The 19,527-nt window shown below is 40.0% G+C and overlaps 1 protein-coding gene across 3 annotated transcripts in view; it reads left to right on the top strand.

The window, feature by feature from the left end:
• Positions 1-19,527, top strand: part of LOC133554752 (contactin-3-like) — a 246,167-nt gene that overhangs the window by 164,107 nt on the left and 62,533 nt on the right. For all 3 annotated transcript variants that reach the window (XR_009807197.1, XM_061903853.1, XM_061903854.1), the window contains exon 12: positions 14,226-14,353. Coding sequence is in view for 2 of the 3 variants with exons in the window: in XM_061903853.1 (XP_061759837.1) it covers positions 14,226-14,353 (128 nt within the window). In the remaining variant the exon portion in view is untranslated. The remainder of the gene's footprint in view (positions 1-14,225; positions 14,354-19,527) is intronic.

The following is a 19,527-nucleotide window of genomic DNA, read 5'->3' as shown; positions in this document are numbered from 1 at the left end:
CTGACTGTATGTTGGCGAAAATGAAAGGTGATCTGATAGTAAATACCGATGCCAGCCTAGGACTCAGTGGCTCCAGCTGCAAGATGTTTTATTTGAGGCGGAGCAGCAACATCAGCACTAAGATTATTTGTTGTGCTGCGAAATGATTGACCCAGCTTGCAGATTTATCATCCTCTTAAACATTGAAAGGAAAATGCATCCGTACTGCTATGCGCAGTCACACCCAAAAGGCGAGATTTCCCATTCGAGTGTGAACATTACAGCCCTGCTCTCAAGTGTTGCATACCAAATGTAGACTTTGACATTATTGCAGCATCTCTTACAAACCTATTCCCTGCTTCCTCGCTCATTAGAATTTAGTTTTCCCCTGCACAGAAATGGGGCTTCTACCAATGCTATTACAGCAGTGGCATAGCAGTAATCCATCCCACTAGCTGAAATAAAATACCCATAATTCCGCTTGAATCTTCCTGGGGTAATGTTTTTAAGTATGTGGAGCAGAGAGGTACAAACCAGATACAATACAGAACCTGATGAGTAAATAGAATCACGCAGCGCAGGATACCTCAGCTCACATGGCTGCCATGTGTAACAAAAAAGCTTGATGGATGTACAATGTGTAAATGGAATAAAACAAACAACATGTTTACTTGACCCACTTCCTGGGAAACTGATCAAGGAGCTCTTTGTATTATTAGGTCCATCAGTGCTAAATATTATAAACGTATCACTTTCCTCGGGCACTGTTCCCCTAGCATTCAAAAAAGTGGTTATTCATCCTCTTCTTAAAAGACCTAACCTCGATCCTGACCTCATGGTAAACTACCGACCGGTGTCTCACCTTCCCTTTATTTCAAAAATCCTAGAAAAAATTGTTGCTGAGCAGTTAAATGAACACTTAGCGTCTAACAATCTATGTGAAGCCTTTCAATCCGGTTTCAGGGCAAATCACTCCACGGAGACAGCCCTCGCAAAAATGACTAATGATCTATTGCTAACAATGGATTCTGATGCGTCATCTATGTTGCTGCTCCTCGATCTTAGCGCTGCTTTCGATACCGTCGATCATAATATTTTATTAGAACGTATCAAAACACGAATTGGTATGTCAGACTTAGCCCTGTCTTGGTTTAACTCTTATCTTACTGATAGGATGCAGTGCGTCTCCCATAACAATGTGACCTCGGACTACGTTAAGGTAACGTGTGGAGTTCCCCAGGGTTCGGTCCTTGGCCCTGCACTCTACAGCATCTACATGCTGCCGCTAGGTGACATCATACGCAAATACGGTATTAGCTTTCACTGTTATGCTGATGACACCCAACTCTACATGCCCCTAAAGCTGACCAACACGCCGGATTGTAGTCAGCTGGAGGCGTGTCTTAATGAAATTAAACAATGGATGTCCGCTAACTTTTTGCAACTCAACGCCAAAAAAACGGAAATGCTGATTATCGGTCCTGCTAGACACCGACCTCTATTTAATGATACAACTCTAACATTTGACAACCAAACAATTAAACAAGGCGACACGGTAAAGAATCTGGGTGTTATCTTCGACCCAACTCTCTCCTTTGAGTCACACATTAAAAGCGTTACTAAAACGGCCTTCTTTCATCTCCGTAATATCGCTAAAATTCGCTCCATTCTGTCCACTAAAGACGCTGAGATCATTATCCATGCGTTTGTTACGTCTCGTCTCGATTACTGTAACGTACTATTTTCGGGTCTCCCCATGTCTTTAATTAAAAGATTACAGTTGGTACAAAATGCGGCTGCTAGACTTTTGACAAGAACAAGAAAGTTTGATCACATTACGCCTGTACTGGCTCACCTGCACTGGCTTCCTGTGCACGTAAGATGTGACTTTAAGGTTTTACTACTTACGTATAAAATACTACACGGCCTAGCTCCATCCTATCTTGCTGATTGTATTGTACCATATGTCCCGGCAAGAAATCTGCGTTCAAAGGACTCCGGCTTATTAGTGATTCCCAAAGCCCCAAAAAAGTCTGTGGGCTATAGAGCGCTTTCATTTCGGGCTCCAGTACTCTGGAATGCCCTCCCGGTAAAAGTTCGAGATGCCACCTCAGTAGAAGCATTTAAGTCTCACCTTAAAACTCATTTGTATACTCTAGCCTTTAAATAGACTCCCTTTTTAGACCAGTTGATCTGCCGTTTCTTTTCTTTTTCTCCTATGTCCCACGCTCCCTTGTGGAGGGGGTCCGGTCCGATCCGGTGGCCATGTACTGCTCGCCTGTGTATCGGCTGGGGACATCTCTGCACTGCTGATCCGCCTCCACTTGGGATGTTTTCCTGCTGGCTCCGCTGTGAACGGGACCCTCGCTGCTGTGTTGGATCCGCTTTGGACTGGACTCTTGCGACTGTGTTGGATCCATTATGGATTGAACCTTCACAGTATCATGTTAGACCCGCTCGACATCCATTGCTTTCCTCATCTCCAAGGTTCTCATAGTCATCATTGTCACCGACGTCCCACTGGGTGTGAGTTTTCCTTGCCCTAATGTGGGCCTACCGAGGATGTCGTAGTGGTTTGTGCAGCCCTTTGAGACACTAGTGATTTAGGGCTATATAAGTAAACATTGATTGATTGATTGATTGATGTTGAGTGCTGTGTGGTTAATGTTAAAGTGCCTACCTAATTCCATTCCAGTGCTGATCACTGTCACTGTTTGTACAGCGATATTGAAAATAGCTTGCAGGAATATTACCTTTTTAGATTGCACCACAGTATTTTACATTGTTCTACCTGTTACATTAAGCAATCCATCTGTTGTAAAAGGCTCATGCCCGCCCTGCCTATGCAGCCATTAGGTCAGGCATTTGCAGTGAATGAAATAAACGGTGTTCCTGGAAACACCCTCTTAATAAACTGCTTTAATTATGCCATCTTTCCAAAGCGGTTCAAATTCCGTTTTTTCATTTACAGCCAAATGTTTGTTTTTTCTTGTTGCTCCTTGGAGAGACAGACAGAGTCTTTAGATTACAGCCAGTAGATCACTTTAACACCAACCAATAAGGTTGGAAAGTGTCTATTTACTGTATCACACTACTCAGTCTTTTATGTGCCTGACAAATTACCCCGCTGTCGTTAATTGCTTTATTTGATAGGAGGAAGAACAAAGTAAAAGCTTTCCAGATAGATAAGGATGTTCCCATTTTTATCTCAAATGGTCCCTTTGAAGCTCGGTAGGGAAACATATTGACATGTCCCACTTAATAGCAAGTCTTATCCATGTGACATCTCGTATTCATAAGTCTTTGTTATTGCCTCTTATGAAATAATAATAGGAAGAGTATACCCGTTCAATTTAATTTAATTTGCCCTGCCTGTGGGTCAGTGCTGGTAATTTTGGCTCGGTTTGTGGGGGTCCAAGCAACCCCTGAGATACTTCTTTTTGTCAAGCTCTTTGGGTATGAAATATTGGTTTAACCTCATTACTCTGTCATATGCACTTTCGAGCATACAACAGCTGCTTCAGACTGTTAATTAATTTCAAGGGATCGAAATGTGTTCAGGAAATTGCTCTACAATCATGGCTGAGAAGCAGCATCAAAAATTGACGGGATGGAATTTGATTAACTTGGCACAAGCTCTTTAACTGGAGAGATTAATTGTAGATTGAAACCTAACTTTGTCTGCAGCCAATGAGCCAAGCACACAAGTGTTGTTTCGCTCTTTGACAACTTACTTACCATCAGAATGATTATATAATGTTATACTGAAATCTGCGCCTAAGGGGATTAATGACTGTTGCTTGTTTGTGATAACTGTGATAAACCAATCCTCAGAGAGAGTTGATTGTTTGCCTCGGGGGTTCATCATTAGCAAGGTGATACATTATTAATGCCTGTTGAGGACTTTGTTTTAATGCATGCTTATTCTCCAGATATTAGAGTTTAGGTATTATATCCATTGACTGTTTTTTTCTGTTGAGGATTATCAGTCATGAAATGATACATGAGCATGATCATCCCCTCTGTGATGTTTCCTTATTCCACAGCATATGGTATGTTTTTCACTAGAGCTAACAGACTTTTTACACCACTTTAATCCGACAACTGAGTGTGAGGTGTGTCAGCAAAGACCTCAGGGGAGGCACAGAAACCTGAGAATCGTTTTTTTAACAGTTTACAAATGTTAGACAAAAATGAAGGGGCTTTTTTTAGGTCAAACGGTAAGAAAGGAGAAAATCTATCAGAAGTGTAAAAGTGTATTAACAGTGTTGGGAACGATAATTTTTTATACTTGTTACTTTTTCGAAAGAAAGTAGTCAAAGGGGACCTATGATGAATTTTGTGTTTTCTAAAAAGTGTTGTTACAGTGTTGGATACTCTGTAGCAGCGTGTGCACGTGGTGATTGTCGTTTGTTGCCGTGTTGGTTGGTTTGTCGGCCCCGGCCTGTCGTTGCACTCTGCCTCGCCTTCATTTATGCCCAGTTTCATGCCGTCGTTTGGGTACAGGCGTGTCGGGGGTTGTCTTCTTGTCCGGCTACGGGAAGTCTCTGGGCTCCTCGAGTAGGGTGTCCCGTCTTGTTGCCTGCGTAGGGTGGGGTCTCTCGCTGGTTTAGGGGCTGGCTGTCTCCTGCTTGTTCTCTGCTGGGCACGTTTGTCGCTGGCCGGCCTATTTTCAGCACAATGCCATCGATGTCGCAATTTTTAAAGGTAGTGCGCATTTGGATGCTGACTGCAGTAATGTCCACCAGAGTTGTTGGCTGTGAATTGAATGTTAATTTTTCAATCATAAGCCGTCTCCAAAGACGTTTTAGAAAAATTTGGCAGTACATCCAACCGTCTTCACAACTGCAAACCATGTGTAACCACACCAGCCCAGGACCTCCACATCCAGCAGGTGCACCTCGATGATTGTCTGAGACCAGCCACCCAGACAGCTACTACAACAATTGGTTTGTACAATCAAATAATTTCTGCACAAAAGAAAGCATCTCAAGGACGCTCATCTGCATGCTTGTGACTCTCATCGGGTTCTCGCCCTGACTGCAGTTCGTAACCAAGTTGAGTGGGCAAAAGCTCACATTCGATGGCGTCTGGCACGTTGGAGAGACATTATCTTCACGGATGAATCCTGGTTTTCACTGTTCAGGGCATATGGCAGACAATGCGTGTGGTATCGTGTGGGACAGCGGTTTGCTGATGTCAGCGTAAATCCAGTGTCCCATGGTGGGGGTGGGGTTATGGAAGTGGCAGGTGTATTTTATGGACAACGAACGCAAGTGTTTTTTTATGATGGAAACTTGAATGCACAGAGATACTGTGACGAGATCCTGTGGCCCCATGTTGTGCCACAGGATCTCATGTTGCAGAACGACAATGCACGGCCCCATGTTGCAAGGATTTCTACACAATTCCTGGAGGCTGAACACATCCCAGTTCTTTCATGGCCAGCATATATTCATCGAACGTGTCACCCATTGAGCATGTTTGGGATGCTGTAGATCAGCGTATTTACAAACCCCGTTTCCATATGAGTTGGGAAGTTGTGTTGGATGTAAATATAAACGGAATACAATGATTTGCAAATCATTTTCAACTCGTATTCAGTTGAATGCACTACAAAGACAAGATATTTGATGTTCAAACTCATAAACTTAATTTTTTTTTGCAAAAAATATGTAATTTAGAATTTCATGGCTGCAACACGTGCCAAAGTAGTTGGGAAAGGGCATGTTCACCACTGTGTTACATCACATTTTCTTTTAACAACACTCAATAAACGTTTGGTAACTGAGGGCACTGTTTTTTGAAGCTTTGAAAGTGGAAGTATTTACCATTCTTGCTTGATGTACAACTCAAGTTGTTCAACAGTCCGGGGTCTTGTTGTCATATTTTATGCTTCATAATGCGCCACACATTTTCGATGGGAGACATGTCTGGACTGCCTTGGACCTTAATACACCCCCATACCATCACAGATGCTAGCTTTTGAACATTGCGCCTATAACAATCCGGGTGGTTATTTTCCTCTTTGTTCCGGAGGATACCACGTCCACAGTTTCCAAATATAATTTGAAATGTGGACTCATCAGACCACAGAACACTTTTCCACTTTGCATCAGTCCATCTTAGATTAGCTCGGGCCCAGCGAAGCCGGCGGCGTTCCTTTGGGTTGTTGATAAATGGCTTTCGCTTTGCATAGTAGAGTTTTAACTTGCATTTACAGATGTAGCGACCAACTGTAGTTACTGACAGTGGTTTTATGAAGTGTTCCTGAGCCCATGTGGTGATATCCTTTACACACTGATATCGGTTTTGATGCAGTACCGCCTGAGGGATCAAAGGTCTGTAATATCATCACTTACGTGCAGTGATTTCTCCAGATTCTCTGAACCTTTTGAAGATTTTGCGGACTGTAGATGGTAAAATCCCCAAATTCCTCGCAATAGTTTGTTGAGAAATGTTGTTCCAAAACTGTTCGACAATTTGCTTACAAATTGGTGACCCTTGCCCCATCCTTGTTTGTAAAAGACTTAGCATTTCATGGAAGCTGTTTTTATACCCAATCATAGCACCCACCTGTTCCCAATTAGCCTGCACACCTGTGGGATGTTACAAATAAGTGTTTGATGAGCATTCCTGAACTTTATCAGTATTTATCGCCACCTTTCCCAACTTCTTTGTCACGTGTTGCTGGCATCAAATTCTAAAGTTAATGATTATTTGCAAAAAAAAATGTTTATCAGTTTTAACATCAAATATGTTGTCTTTGTAGCATATTCATATGGTTTGAAAACGATTTGCAAATCATTGTATTCCGTTTATATTTACATCTAACACAATTTCCCAACTCATATGGAAACGGGGTTTGTACCATGAATTGATTAATGTGGACCCCTCAAACAAGTTGGAAAACTTATTTGTGTGTTACCATTTAGTGGTCAATTGTACGGAATATTTTTCTGAACTGTGCTATCTACTTATAAAAGTTCAAATCAATCAATCCAAAAAGCGTATTACACAGCGTGGCGCGTTTGGGAGAGTGGCCGTGCGCAACCCGAGGGTCCCTGGTTCAATCCCCACCCAGTACAAAACCTTATCACGTCCGTTGTGTCCTTGATCAAGACATTTCACCCTTGCTCCTGATGGGTGCTGGTTAGCGCCTTGCCTGGTAGCTCCCTCCATCAGTGTGTGAATGGGTGAATGTGAAAGTAGGTCAACCTCATCGTCTTACATTTTGAAAAGCCTTCTTTTGAACCATTTATTTCTTAGTTGCAAGCCAAATTCCCCTGTAAAGTTGCATTTGAATGTGTGTAGTTCTCCAAACAACTCATTAAGTTTTTTTCTTGTATTTATGTTTGACAGTTTTGAGAGCAATTAATAGTATTTTTCAAGAAGGTGTTTGCTGCACTCGTTAGGCCAAAGGCCATGTTGACACCTACAAGCTTTTAAAACATGCTGCCACTACAACCGAGGTTGTTGGAGGCAGCATCTCAAATGTGGTTGTATCCCACAAGGATACAGTGAATTTATAGTTGGTTGCCATCTGCCGCAGATATTTTTTGTGCGTGTACATCTGGGTGTGTATCGCCATCAAGTGATATGTATCATAATGCAGGTGTACCACGGGTAGCATTAGTAATCTGTTCCAAAAGGTCATTCGAAAACTGAATGATCCTGGATGACAACAGAAACAAACATTCCCATAGAAAACAATGCAAATGTAATTACTTAGACAGCCCAATATTTTAACATTTATTCTTGTGTCCATTTTCTACCGCTTTTTTTTTGGCATAAATTTTAACATAAAAATAATTATAGTTTTTCATGCAAATAACAATGCAAGAAGTATATAAATGATAAATTAAATGTAAAAATTAATGATTAACATCACGGTGTGGGGTGTTGGCAACAAACGCCACCTCTGTACTTGGGTACGAGTACTTTGTTGAATGTAATAAAGTTTTTCCCTTATTTATAAAATGATAATATTGATAATTAATCATTCAATAATGACAAGTCATTTATTTTATATAGCGTGTTTTAACCAAAGCTCAGATGCTTTACCAAAGAAGCTATTAGGTCATGGTTAGGGTTAGGATTAGAGTTAATACAGGAAATATTACATGTTTACACTCGCCCAATTCAACACGCCAAAACGCAGGAGGAAGAATCAGATCTCATTTTGTCCTACACTTTCTCTATGTCTCAACATTTCCTGTGTTGAAATGTCGTTTTCTCTAAGGGAGACAAAAACATTAGAGAACATATAACACTATGTAGATGGACGCCTAATGCAGTGATTAGAAAATTAAAAAATAAATAAATAAATGTAATATGTATATATATATATATATATATATATATATATATATATATATATATATATATGTGTATATTTATAATATATTAAAAAAATAAAATATATATATGTATATATGACTTTTTTTTAATTATAGAGAATATAAATACATGAATAACAATTCAAAATAATTTAAAAGATAATTCATTGAATAAATGAAGGAGCAATAAAACAATACAGAAAAAATGACTAAGAAATATGGTATTATTAATTATCATGTATTAATGATGGATGAATAAAATAAGGTTGGAATAGTAACTGGTGTTAAACTTTTATCACTGGTTTTGGTATTGTTTAACACAAGGGTTTTAACCCTTTTGACCTCAGTGCCCAACTTTTCCTTGAGAAGGTCCTGTGGCCCACTCAAATATTAACACTGAATATTACTCTTCATTTTAAACTTCATTAATAATTATATTGAACCTATTTACAGGATACAAGCTGGTCCAAAAATATGAAACCGTGATTTAATTACAAATATTGTTTATTTTACACATAAACCTTAGGCCGAGGTGAGGCTGATTAGAAAATCAAGTACAAGCCAAATATACTGCATGAGAAAAGACTCATAAAAAACAAACAAAAAAGTACAATTATGCTGTACTAAAATAAATTAAAACTTAATGAAGAATTATATGTTTAAGTAAACTTTCAATAAAATTCAAGTGCAAATGAAAATACACCTACACCACTTTAGTCATAATGTTTGTGCTTAAAGTGCCAGTAGAGTGGAAAAACAAGCTGACTTTATATTTTATATGCTTAATTGTGTTACATTGTATCCATTTAACCAGCGGTGCCCACACTTCAATTTGAGGTGATCTATCTTGTTTTCATATGTATATATATGTATATATATGTATATATATATACAAAACCCGTTTCCATATGAGTTGGGAAATTGTGTTGGATGTAAATATAAACGGAATACAATGATTTGCAAATCCTTTTCAACCCATATTCAGTTGAATATGCTACAAAGACAACATATTTGATTTTCAAACTGATAAACTTTTTTTTTTTGCAAATAATCATTAACTTTAGAATTTGATGCCAGCAACACGTGACAAAGAAGTTGGGAAAGGTGGCAATAAATACTGATAAAGTTGAGGAATCCTCATCAAACACTTCTTTGGAACATCCCACAGGTGTGCAGGCTAATTGGGAACAGGCCGGTGCCATGGTTGGGTATAAAAGCAGCTTCCATTAAATGCTAAGTAATTCACAAACAAGGATGGGGCGAGGGTCACCAATTTGGAAGCAAATTGTCGAACAGTTTAAGAACAACATTTCTCAACGAGCTACTGCAAGGAATTTAGGGATTTCACCATATACGGTCCGTAAAATTATCAAAAGGTTCAGAGAATCTGGAGAAATCACTGCACGTAAGCCATGATATTATAGACCGTTGATCCCTCAGGCGGTACTGCATCAAAAACAGACATCAGTGTGTAAAGGATATCACTACATGGGGTCAGGAACACTTAATAAAACCACTGTCAGTAACTACAGTTGGTTGCTACATACGTGAGTGCAAGTTAAAACTCTGCTCTGCAAAGCAAAACCCATGTGTCAACAACACCAAGGAACGCCGCTGGCTTCGCTGGGCCCCAGCTCATCTAAAATGGACTGATGCAAAGTGGAAAAGTGTTCTGTGGCCTGACGAGTCCACATTTCAAATTGTTTTTGGAAATATTCGACATCCTGTCATCCGTAACAAAGAGGCAACTAGCCATCCGGATTGTTATAGGCGCGAAGTTCAAAAGCCAGCATCTGTGATGGTATGGGGGTGTATTAGTGCCCAAGGCATGGGTAACTTACACATATGTGAAGGCACCCTTAATGCTGAAAGGTCCATACAGGTTTTGGAGCAACCTATGTTGGGCGGAATAGCTCGTTTGGTAGAGTGGCCGTGCCAGCAACTTGAGAGTTGCAGGTTTGATTTCCGCTTGTGCCATCCTAGTTACTGCAGTTGTGTCCTTGGGCAAGACACTTTACCCACCTGCTCCCAGTGCCACCCACACTGGTTTAGATGTAACTTAGATATTGGGTGTCACTATGTAAAGCGCTTTGAGTCACTTGAGAAAAGCGCTATATAAATATAATTCACTTCACTATGTTGTCATCCAACCAACATTATCATGGACGCCCCTGCTTATTTCATTAAGACAATGCCAAGCCACGTGTTACAACAGCGTGGTTTCGTAATAAAAGAGTGCGGGTACTTTCCTGGCCCGCCTGCAGTCCAGACCTGTCTCCCACCGAAAATGTGTGGCGCATTATGAAGCGTGAAATACGACAGCGGAGACCCCAGATTGTTGAACAACTAAAGCTCTACATAAAACAAGAATGGGAAAGAATTCCACTTTCAAAGCTTCAACAATTAGTTTCCTCAGTTCCCAAACGTTTATTGAGTTTTGACAAAAGAAAATGTGATGTAACACAGTGGTGAACATGCCCTTTTCCAACTACTTTGGCACGTGTTGCAGCCATGAAATTCTAAGTTAATTATTATTTGCAAAAAAAATAAAGTTTATGAGTCTGAACATCAAATATCTTGTTTTTGTAGTACCTTCAACTGAATATGGCTTGAAAATGATTTGCATTCGGGCAGAAGGCGTGGTACACCCTGGACAAGTCGATCGACTCGTCAAAATTATTCTAGATTATAAATGATGCCACTCATATAGATATTAGGAGGATTTAGCCATACGTCTAGAAGGTGTTTATCTTTGGCATTTAGTTAATACCCAGAGATTGAGACAAACACACAATCGAAGAAATTGTCTGCAGGGAGCCTTGTCCTTTGTGTGCATCATGATTATTTATTTGCATAAACTGGAAGATATGAATATGCTATCAGTCGTCATCGAAGTGAGAGCAGACATCGTACTGTAAATAATCACTTTATTATGTTAGCAGTTTGTATTTCTTGTTAAGAACTCCGCAATACTGCTACATGATGCTTAGTATTTCATGGAAGCTGTATATTTTTAGTAGAGCTTCTAACATGTATTAATTCTCCTTATATTAAATCTCAACAATTTAAGGTATTGGATCATAATTTTTCCCAAATTAATCGTTGTTGCTCTCACAAAGTCTTCATCATTTGCATTGTTGTTGGTAGGGAAGGGATCTGCGATTCCTACCGCTACATCACGCGATCACGTGACTGGCTAGCTCATTATCTCTCAAAATGGTTCAGGAATTTTCATGAGACCGATACTTTTTTGATCATATCTATTTACTCGCAAACTTTGGAAGTCTTTCGGTGTCATACATCAGATATATACAGTATGATAATAGCTTCAATATAGTGGCAACTTATTTTTCCACTCTACTGGTACTTAAAGGTACTCCGGCTTCCTCCCTCATCCAAAGACGTGCACCTGGGGATAGGCTGATGGGCAACTTTAAATTGTCCCTAGTGTGTGAATGTGTGTGTGATTGCTTGTTTGTCTATCTGTGCTGGGAACGGCATTTCTCTCTGACTTTAGCTTCAAACTTCTTCTGTTTGTTTGATATTATCATTACTGCCACACAAGGTGGAAAAGTGTATTACAACTGAGTGCCGTTGAGGCCCATACGGACCACAGCTGAGGAACAGATATTTTTTTGGCTGACCTATCTGGTTCAATACATTTAGTGTATAGACAAGCAGCGTCATAAGAACATTAAAAAGTTTAAGTTTCAATAAATCAATCAATCAATCCAAGTTTATTTATATAACCCTAATTTACGAGTGTCTCAAAGGGCTGCACAAGCCACAATGACATCCTCGGCTCAGATCCCACATCAGGGCAAGGAAAAACTCAACCCAATGGGCCACAATGGGTAACCTTGGAGGTGACCGAAGATGTGGGGAGCCCCCCTGGGCGACCGGTGCAATGAACGTTGAGTGGATCAAGTTCATCGTGTGAGAGTCCAGTCCATAGTGGGGCCAGCAGGAGATCATCTTGAGTGGAGACAGGTCAGCAGCGCAGAGACGTCCCCAACTGATGCACAGATGAGTGGTCCAACCCGGGTCCCGACTTTGAACAGCTAGCGACTTATTCGTTGTCACCTAATCTGTGCCCACCCTCTCCACAAAGGAGCAGAAAAGAGACGGCAGATCAACTGGTCTAAAAGGGAGGTCTATTTAAAGGCTAGAGCAGGGGTCGGGAACCTTTTTGGCTGAGAGAGCCAAAAATCCAAATATTTTTAAAATGTATTTCCGTAAGAGCCATATAATAGTTTTTTCAACACTGAACACAACTAAACACGTGTATTTTTAAGTAAGACCAACATTTGCAGAGTATAACAGGTCTCTTATTTTTTTAATAACATTATTCTGAAGCTAATTGTGGAGGGGGCGTGGCATGCAGGCCTGCAGCGAAGCGGGGTGTGCCAGGACCGTAGACGGCCCACCTGGGCCTTGTTATCTAATCACCTGTCGCTCTGTTATACGCAGCAGCCAGGAAGAGAGACGGGGTTGGGGCTGGAGCCAGAGCGCAAGCGAGAAGGAAAGAGAAAAAGATAATTGCTGGAAAGCAACCGAGAGTCTTATTTAAAAATAAAACAATATTTAAACCCTGAAACAGGCTCTCATGTCAGTGCTTGGTGGTCTGAAGAACCCCCAGGATTGCAAGCCCCACATTAACCAATAATAAATAAATAACTTCTTACCATTATGCAACTTCTTCAACAGGTGCAGTAGAAAATGAATGGATGGATTAAAAATTAATGTTTTATATTTTGAACGAAATTTTTAACACTTTGATTACAAGTGGAATTATTTATTACTTATTGTGTTAAGCAATGTCAGCTCAGATTTATCCGAGAGCCAGATGCAGTCATCAAAAGAGCCACATCTGGCTCGCGAGCCATAGGTTCCCTACCCCTGGGCTAGAGTATACAAATGAGTTTTAAGATGGGACTTAAATGCTTCTAGTTTGTGTTACATCAAACAATCCAAGGAACTTGCATCATCTGCACTACATCGCACAAGTTCTACCTTTATTGCTGACTTTCCATCTGTCATATCTAGTGAGATTTCACTACAGTAGCGGTTTGACAGGTAAAGCGCCACAAGTACACTCTCTACCGCAGATGAAATCTGCCAGGCTTGACTGATGACGCTAAGAGTATTTGTTGTTGTTGTAGGTTACTGGGACAATCTGTTTCAGAGGCTCAGTTTTCTTTTATTATCACGCAGCCAGGCAGCACAGATGTTTATGAGAAATAATTGAATCACTTTCAATAACTTGCAGGGTTGATCCTAATATTTTGTCTTTCTGTTTTCATTGCAACTTTTGAGTCTGATGATTCATTTTTATTCATTACATGGCACAAAAAGGTTTGACTTAGTTTGCCTCAATTCTTAAGAGGAGAGTAGGGATTCAAAGTCATGTATACAGTAGAACTGCTGGAATGGAACTGCTTTAATTTGCGATTATTACACAGTGAACAGGGTGAGCAGACGCGTTTGGCCTCAGTTTGTGTATTTACTGACGACCGTAGAAATAATTTACATATTAACAATTAAAATATAATTACACAGTATGAGTAGAGTCCCTCGTAAAGTCCTTGTGCATTACTCTTATCAAGTCACTGCAGAGGAATCAAACTGTAACACTTATTGCTGAGGTCCTCCTTATGTCGCACTGTAGTACAGGAAGCCAATTAAAATTTGCCGAGATAAACTTCAGGCTGAATTTGAAATGCTTAAGGACAGTGGACTTGCTCATTTCATGCAGTTTGAATACATGTGAAGTGACAGCCATGCACGTCCGCACAAGCAGGGCTATGTTTCACTTTAATTTGCCTAAAACAACACTGATGCACTGTCAACGGGCATAATGAGATACGCCTCATAAACGTCTATGTCTATACTCTTTGTCATCCACAGAATCACCATGTTGGATAACGGAAGCCTTCGCATTTCCAATGTTTCTAAAACCGATGCTGGTCTCTACACGTGCGTTGCCAGAAACCAGTTTGGTGTAGCAAGCAGTGCCGGGAGTCTTTTGGTGAAAGGTAAAAAGTTTATTTTGTATTTTGATTGGTTGATCTCTCTTCCCCTTTGGGCTTGAATTACTAAAGGTTTGCGTGTACTCAATCACGTGCAAACCTGATGTGCAAAGTGGACTGCATCTGTTTAGGGATGGCGTAGTGGGTAGAGCGGCCGTGCCAGAAACCTGAGGGTTGCAGGTTCGCTTCCCACCTATTGACATCCAAATCGCTGCCGTTGTGTCCTTGGGCAGGACATTTCACCCTTGCCCCCGGTGCCGCTCACACTGGTGAATGAATGATGAATGAATGATTGGTGGTGGTCGGAGGCGCCGTAGGTGCAAACTGGCAGCCACGCCTCCGTCAGTCTACCCCAGGGCAGCTGTGGCTACTGATGTAGCTTACCACCACCAGGTGTGAATGAATGATGGGTTCCAACTTCTCTGTGAGCGCTTTGAGTATATAACAATAGAAAAGCGCGATATAAATCTAATCCATTATTATTATTATTATTATTATTATTATTATTATTATTATTACAAAGAGGCATGCAATCCAAACATATGCCCATCCTCAAAACACCCACAATACTGGGAGTAAATGATGCCAATATAATTATTACTCGTAATGTGATTGATCAACACTCATTGCCGTTTTGTGGGCGCTATTTTGCGTTTTATTTACACATGTGAAAAGAACGTGACAGTTCTACACACGGCTGCAGACGGACAAGAATCCTCCATCCTAACATTTTGGTCATGAGATACATTTTTTATTCAGCAACATCATGTTATAATTTTATAGCAGCTAGAGGACTTAAGGGGCAGATTAAAACAAATTCAATTGATGCGATTTGGTGTCCTTTAGATCAGTGGTTCTCAAATGGGGGTACGCGTACCCCTAGGGGTATTGAAGGTATGCCAAGGGGTACGTGAGATTTTTTCTATATATTCTAAAAATAGCAAAAAATCAAATTTCCTTTATAAATGTATTCATTAGGTAATACTTCAACACAATATGAATGTAAGTTCATAAACTGAAAAAAAAATGCAACAATGCAATATTCAATGTTGACAGCTAGATTTTTTTGTGTACATGTTCCATAAATATTGATGTTAAAGATTTCTTTTTTTGTGAAGAAATGTTTAGAATGTAGTTGATGAATCCAGATGGATCTCTATTACAATCTCCAAACAGGACACTTTAAGTTGATGATTACTTCTATGTGTAGAAATCTTTATTTATAATTGAATCACTTGTTTATTCTTCAACAAGTTTTTATCCATCCATCCATTTTCTACCGCATATTCCCTTTGGGGTCGCGGGGGGCGCTGGTGCCTATCTCAGCTACAATCGGGCGGAAGGCGGATTACACCCTGGACAAGTCGCCAACTTATCGCAGTAAAAGTTTTTAGTTGTTTCGTAACAGTGCAAAATATTGCTCATTTGTAGTGGTCTTTCTTGAACTATTTGAAAAAAATAAATAAATACAGCACTATGTATTTATTTATATAAAATAACACGTTTTCAGTTATTTTTATATCTTTTTTTCCAAATAGTTCAAGAAAGTGCACTACAAATGAGCAATATTTTGCACTGTCATACAATGTAATGAATCAGAAACTGATGACATAGTGCTGTATTTTACTTCTTTATCTCTTTTTTTTCAACCAAAAATGCTTTGCTCTGATTAGGGGGTACTTGAATTAAAAAAAATTTCACAGGGGATACATCACTGAAAAAAGGTTGATAACCGCTGCTTTAGATCTTAATAACTTTTTTTTTTCACGTAGAATATATATTATTAAAATATTTCTTATATGAGAAAAACTTATTTAAGTATGCATTTTTTTTGCGTCTTGGGCGGAGTAAGTGCAGTCTCTCTTCCATGCACTTTCAGCGGTAAGAAAAAAAATTGTTGTCATTACAAATGCCCTGGCTAAAAACGAGAGGAGATTGAGCCTTTTCAATGTTCAACAACCATCCATTATATTGTAGGTCCTCCCAGTCTCTGAGACAATTTAAATAGAGGCTAAAAACTTATTTTTACTCCCTGGCATTCAAAACCAGGTGGATAGGATATCTTAGTTGTTTTTATTTCTTGTTTTATCCTTCTTTTTTTTTTTTTTATTTATTACATTTTAGTATTTTAGGTGATATATTCTGCATTTCTTTTAAAGTATACTTCACTACTGTATTTTATTCATCAAACCGTGTTACAATGTAAATGTGACTGATTGATTGATTGAAACTTTTGTTAGTAGATTGCACAGTACATATTCCGTACAACTGACCACTAAATGGCAACACCCGAATAAGTTTTTCAACTTGTTTAAGTTGGGGTCCACGTTAATCAATTCATGTTAGTGACACTAAGTGCCCCTTTTCTTATGTCTGTACACCACTTTGGCCAACCGGGGTTGTTTTTTTAAATTTGCTTTATAAATGAATAAACTGAACTGAACTGCACACCTGCTTCTAAAATGCTCATAAACAGTGTTAAATATCCACTCTTCATTTGAAAACACAGCAAAACCCCACAGGTAGGAGCATGATAAAATTAATGCTCAGTAAATGAGTGTCCCCGGGGTGATGCACCGTATTGTAAACGCTAGGTTTGTTCAGTGTACCGGTATTAGTATAGTACCGCGATACAAATGAATCATATTTGGTACTATACCGCCTCTAAAAAGTACAGGTCCCCCACCCGTCGTCGTCACGTCGGCTTTAAGACATGGTTTGGAAGTTGGATCCTCGCAGTCCCACTGTCAGACATGGCACAGGAGCCAAGCGTGCAGGTTCTAACAAGGTGTTATTAATCTTTAACCAATTTTTTATCTCCAGCAGGACGCGACTTTTCAGCCACATCCGTATCCCCTCTCCCCTCCTGCTCCCGGCCGCTTACTGTTAAAGACAACAGATGATTAGATTAACACGTACCACCTGTGAAATCTAATCACCTGCCAGCTGTGTCTCGCCGTAAGCACTGTCACGGCCCTGTCTGATGGTGCTCTTTCCTCAGCACCATGGACAGAAGTGGTGACCTTTGCTACTGCAGGCAGCGCTGGCCACATCTCCCTCCACACATAGCTAGCTTGCTAGCGGCCAATGTCTGTCCGCAGTCCGCAGTGTTTTAACCGCCTCGAAATTACAACTCATTGTCACCATGAAGAGAAGTCAAGTACGTCTGTGTCAAGTATCAACCACTTAGGATAAGTGATTGCTATCCATGCTTCATTACACACCTCAGCACACCAGAGTCATGATAATATTAAAATGGGTCCATAGTTGACAATTTCAAGACAAGATTTCACCATGTCCGATCATTGACCATTTAGGCGATGATCAACTTAACTTTGAATACTCTACACACAAGTGAATGAAGCGCATACTTACTCAATAGCCATACATGTCACACTAAGCGTGGCCGTATGAACAACGCCAACACTGTCATAAACGTGTCATGTAGTGAAATCATACTAAACAACAATGACAAACACATTTCTGGGAGAATATTTGCACCGCAACACAACAAACACTACAGAAAAAAAATCCCAAAATTCCCTGCAGCACCAACTCTTCCTGGACGCTACAATATAAAAAAACGCCATAGGTGGATCTACACCTAACATCTACTGTAATGATACCAGTACAAGAGTGCATCTAGTCAATACTACTATAAATACATTGATATTTTTTAGCATGACGACATTTTATTTTGTTCTTTTTTTTAATTTATAAACTAAGGAAATATGTCCCTGGACACATGAGAACTTTGAATATGACCAATGTCTGATCCTGTAACTACTTGGTATCGGATTGATATCCAAAGTTGTGATATCATCCAAAACTAATGTAAAATATCAAGCAAGAGAAGAATAAGTGATTATTACATTTTAAAGGCCTACTGAAACCCACTACTACCCACCACGCAGTCTGATAGTTTATATATCAATGATGAAATATTAACATTGCAACACATGCCAATACGGCCTTTTTAGTTTACTAAATTGCAATTTGAAATTTCCCGCGAAGTATCCTGTTGAAAATGTCGCGGAATGATGGCGCGTCCGCGTGACGTCACCGGTTGTAGCGGACATGTTCTTCCAGCCCGATCCAAGCTATAAGAAGTCTGCTTTAATCGCATAATTACACAGTATTCTTGACATCTGTGTTGCTGAATTTTTTGCAATTTGTTCAATTGATAATGGAGACTACAAAGAAGAAAGATGTTGGTGGAAAGCGGTGTATTGCGGTCGGCTGCAGCAAAACAAACACAGCCGTTGTTTCTTTGTTTACATTCCCTAAAGATGACGGTGAAGCTTTAATATGGATCAGAGCGGTCCAGCGAACATAGTTCTCTACCACATGTCAACCGGCAGGTTTCGGTGAGGAAATTGTGGTAATAAGTCGGCTCTTGCCGTAGACATGAGCGGAGCTAGTGTCGTCCCTCCTGCAGCTGTCAAAGAGGCAGCTGCGACTCTCTTGGCTCCTCCGTGGCTTTACTCAGAGACACTGGTGGTCACCACACCCCTCTGACTTTCAGGTATAACTATATAATCTCACTAAAACACTAGTAACACAATAAGCAGATAAGGGATTTTTCAGAATGATCCTAGTAAATGTGTCTATAACATCTGAATCGCTCACACTGCCCTCGTCTTTTATGTTTATTTATTTATTTTTTCTTGTAGTCCTTCATTCTCACTATCCTCATCCACAAATCTTTCATCCTCGCTCAAATGAATGGGGAAATTGTCGCTTTCTCGGTCCGAATCGCTCTAGCTGCTGGTGGCCATGATTGTAAACAATGTGCGGATGTGAGGAGCTCTACAACCAGTGACGTCACGCGCACATCGTCTGCTACTTCCGGTACATGCAAGGCTTTTTTATTAGCGACCAAAAATGTGCGAACTTTATCGTCAATGTTCTCTACTAAATCCTTTCAGCAAAAATATGGCAATATCGCGAAATGATCAAGTATGACACATACAATGGACCTGCTATCCCCGTTAAAATAAGAAAATCTTATTTCAGTAGGCCTTTAAAAGAAGTGTAGATAGAACATGTTGAAACAGGGAAAAAAAACAGATATTAACAGTAAATGTACAAGCAGATGACTAATTCATCTTCTACCACTTGTCCTTAATAATCCATCCATCCATCGAGTTTCTACCGCTTATTCCCTTTGGGGTGGCGGG

The sequence above is a fragment of the Nerophis ophidion genome, linkage group LG06 (assembly GCF_033978795.1).
Source record: "Nerophis ophidion isolate RoL-2023_Sa linkage group LG06, RoL_Noph_v1.0, whole genome shotgun sequence".
In the NCBI taxonomy this organism is placed as follows: domain Eukaryota; kingdom Metazoa; phylum Chordata; class Actinopteri; order Syngnathiformes; family Syngnathidae; genus Nerophis; species Nerophis ophidion.
This window is presented reverse-complemented; position numbering and strand designations above follow the sequence as displayed.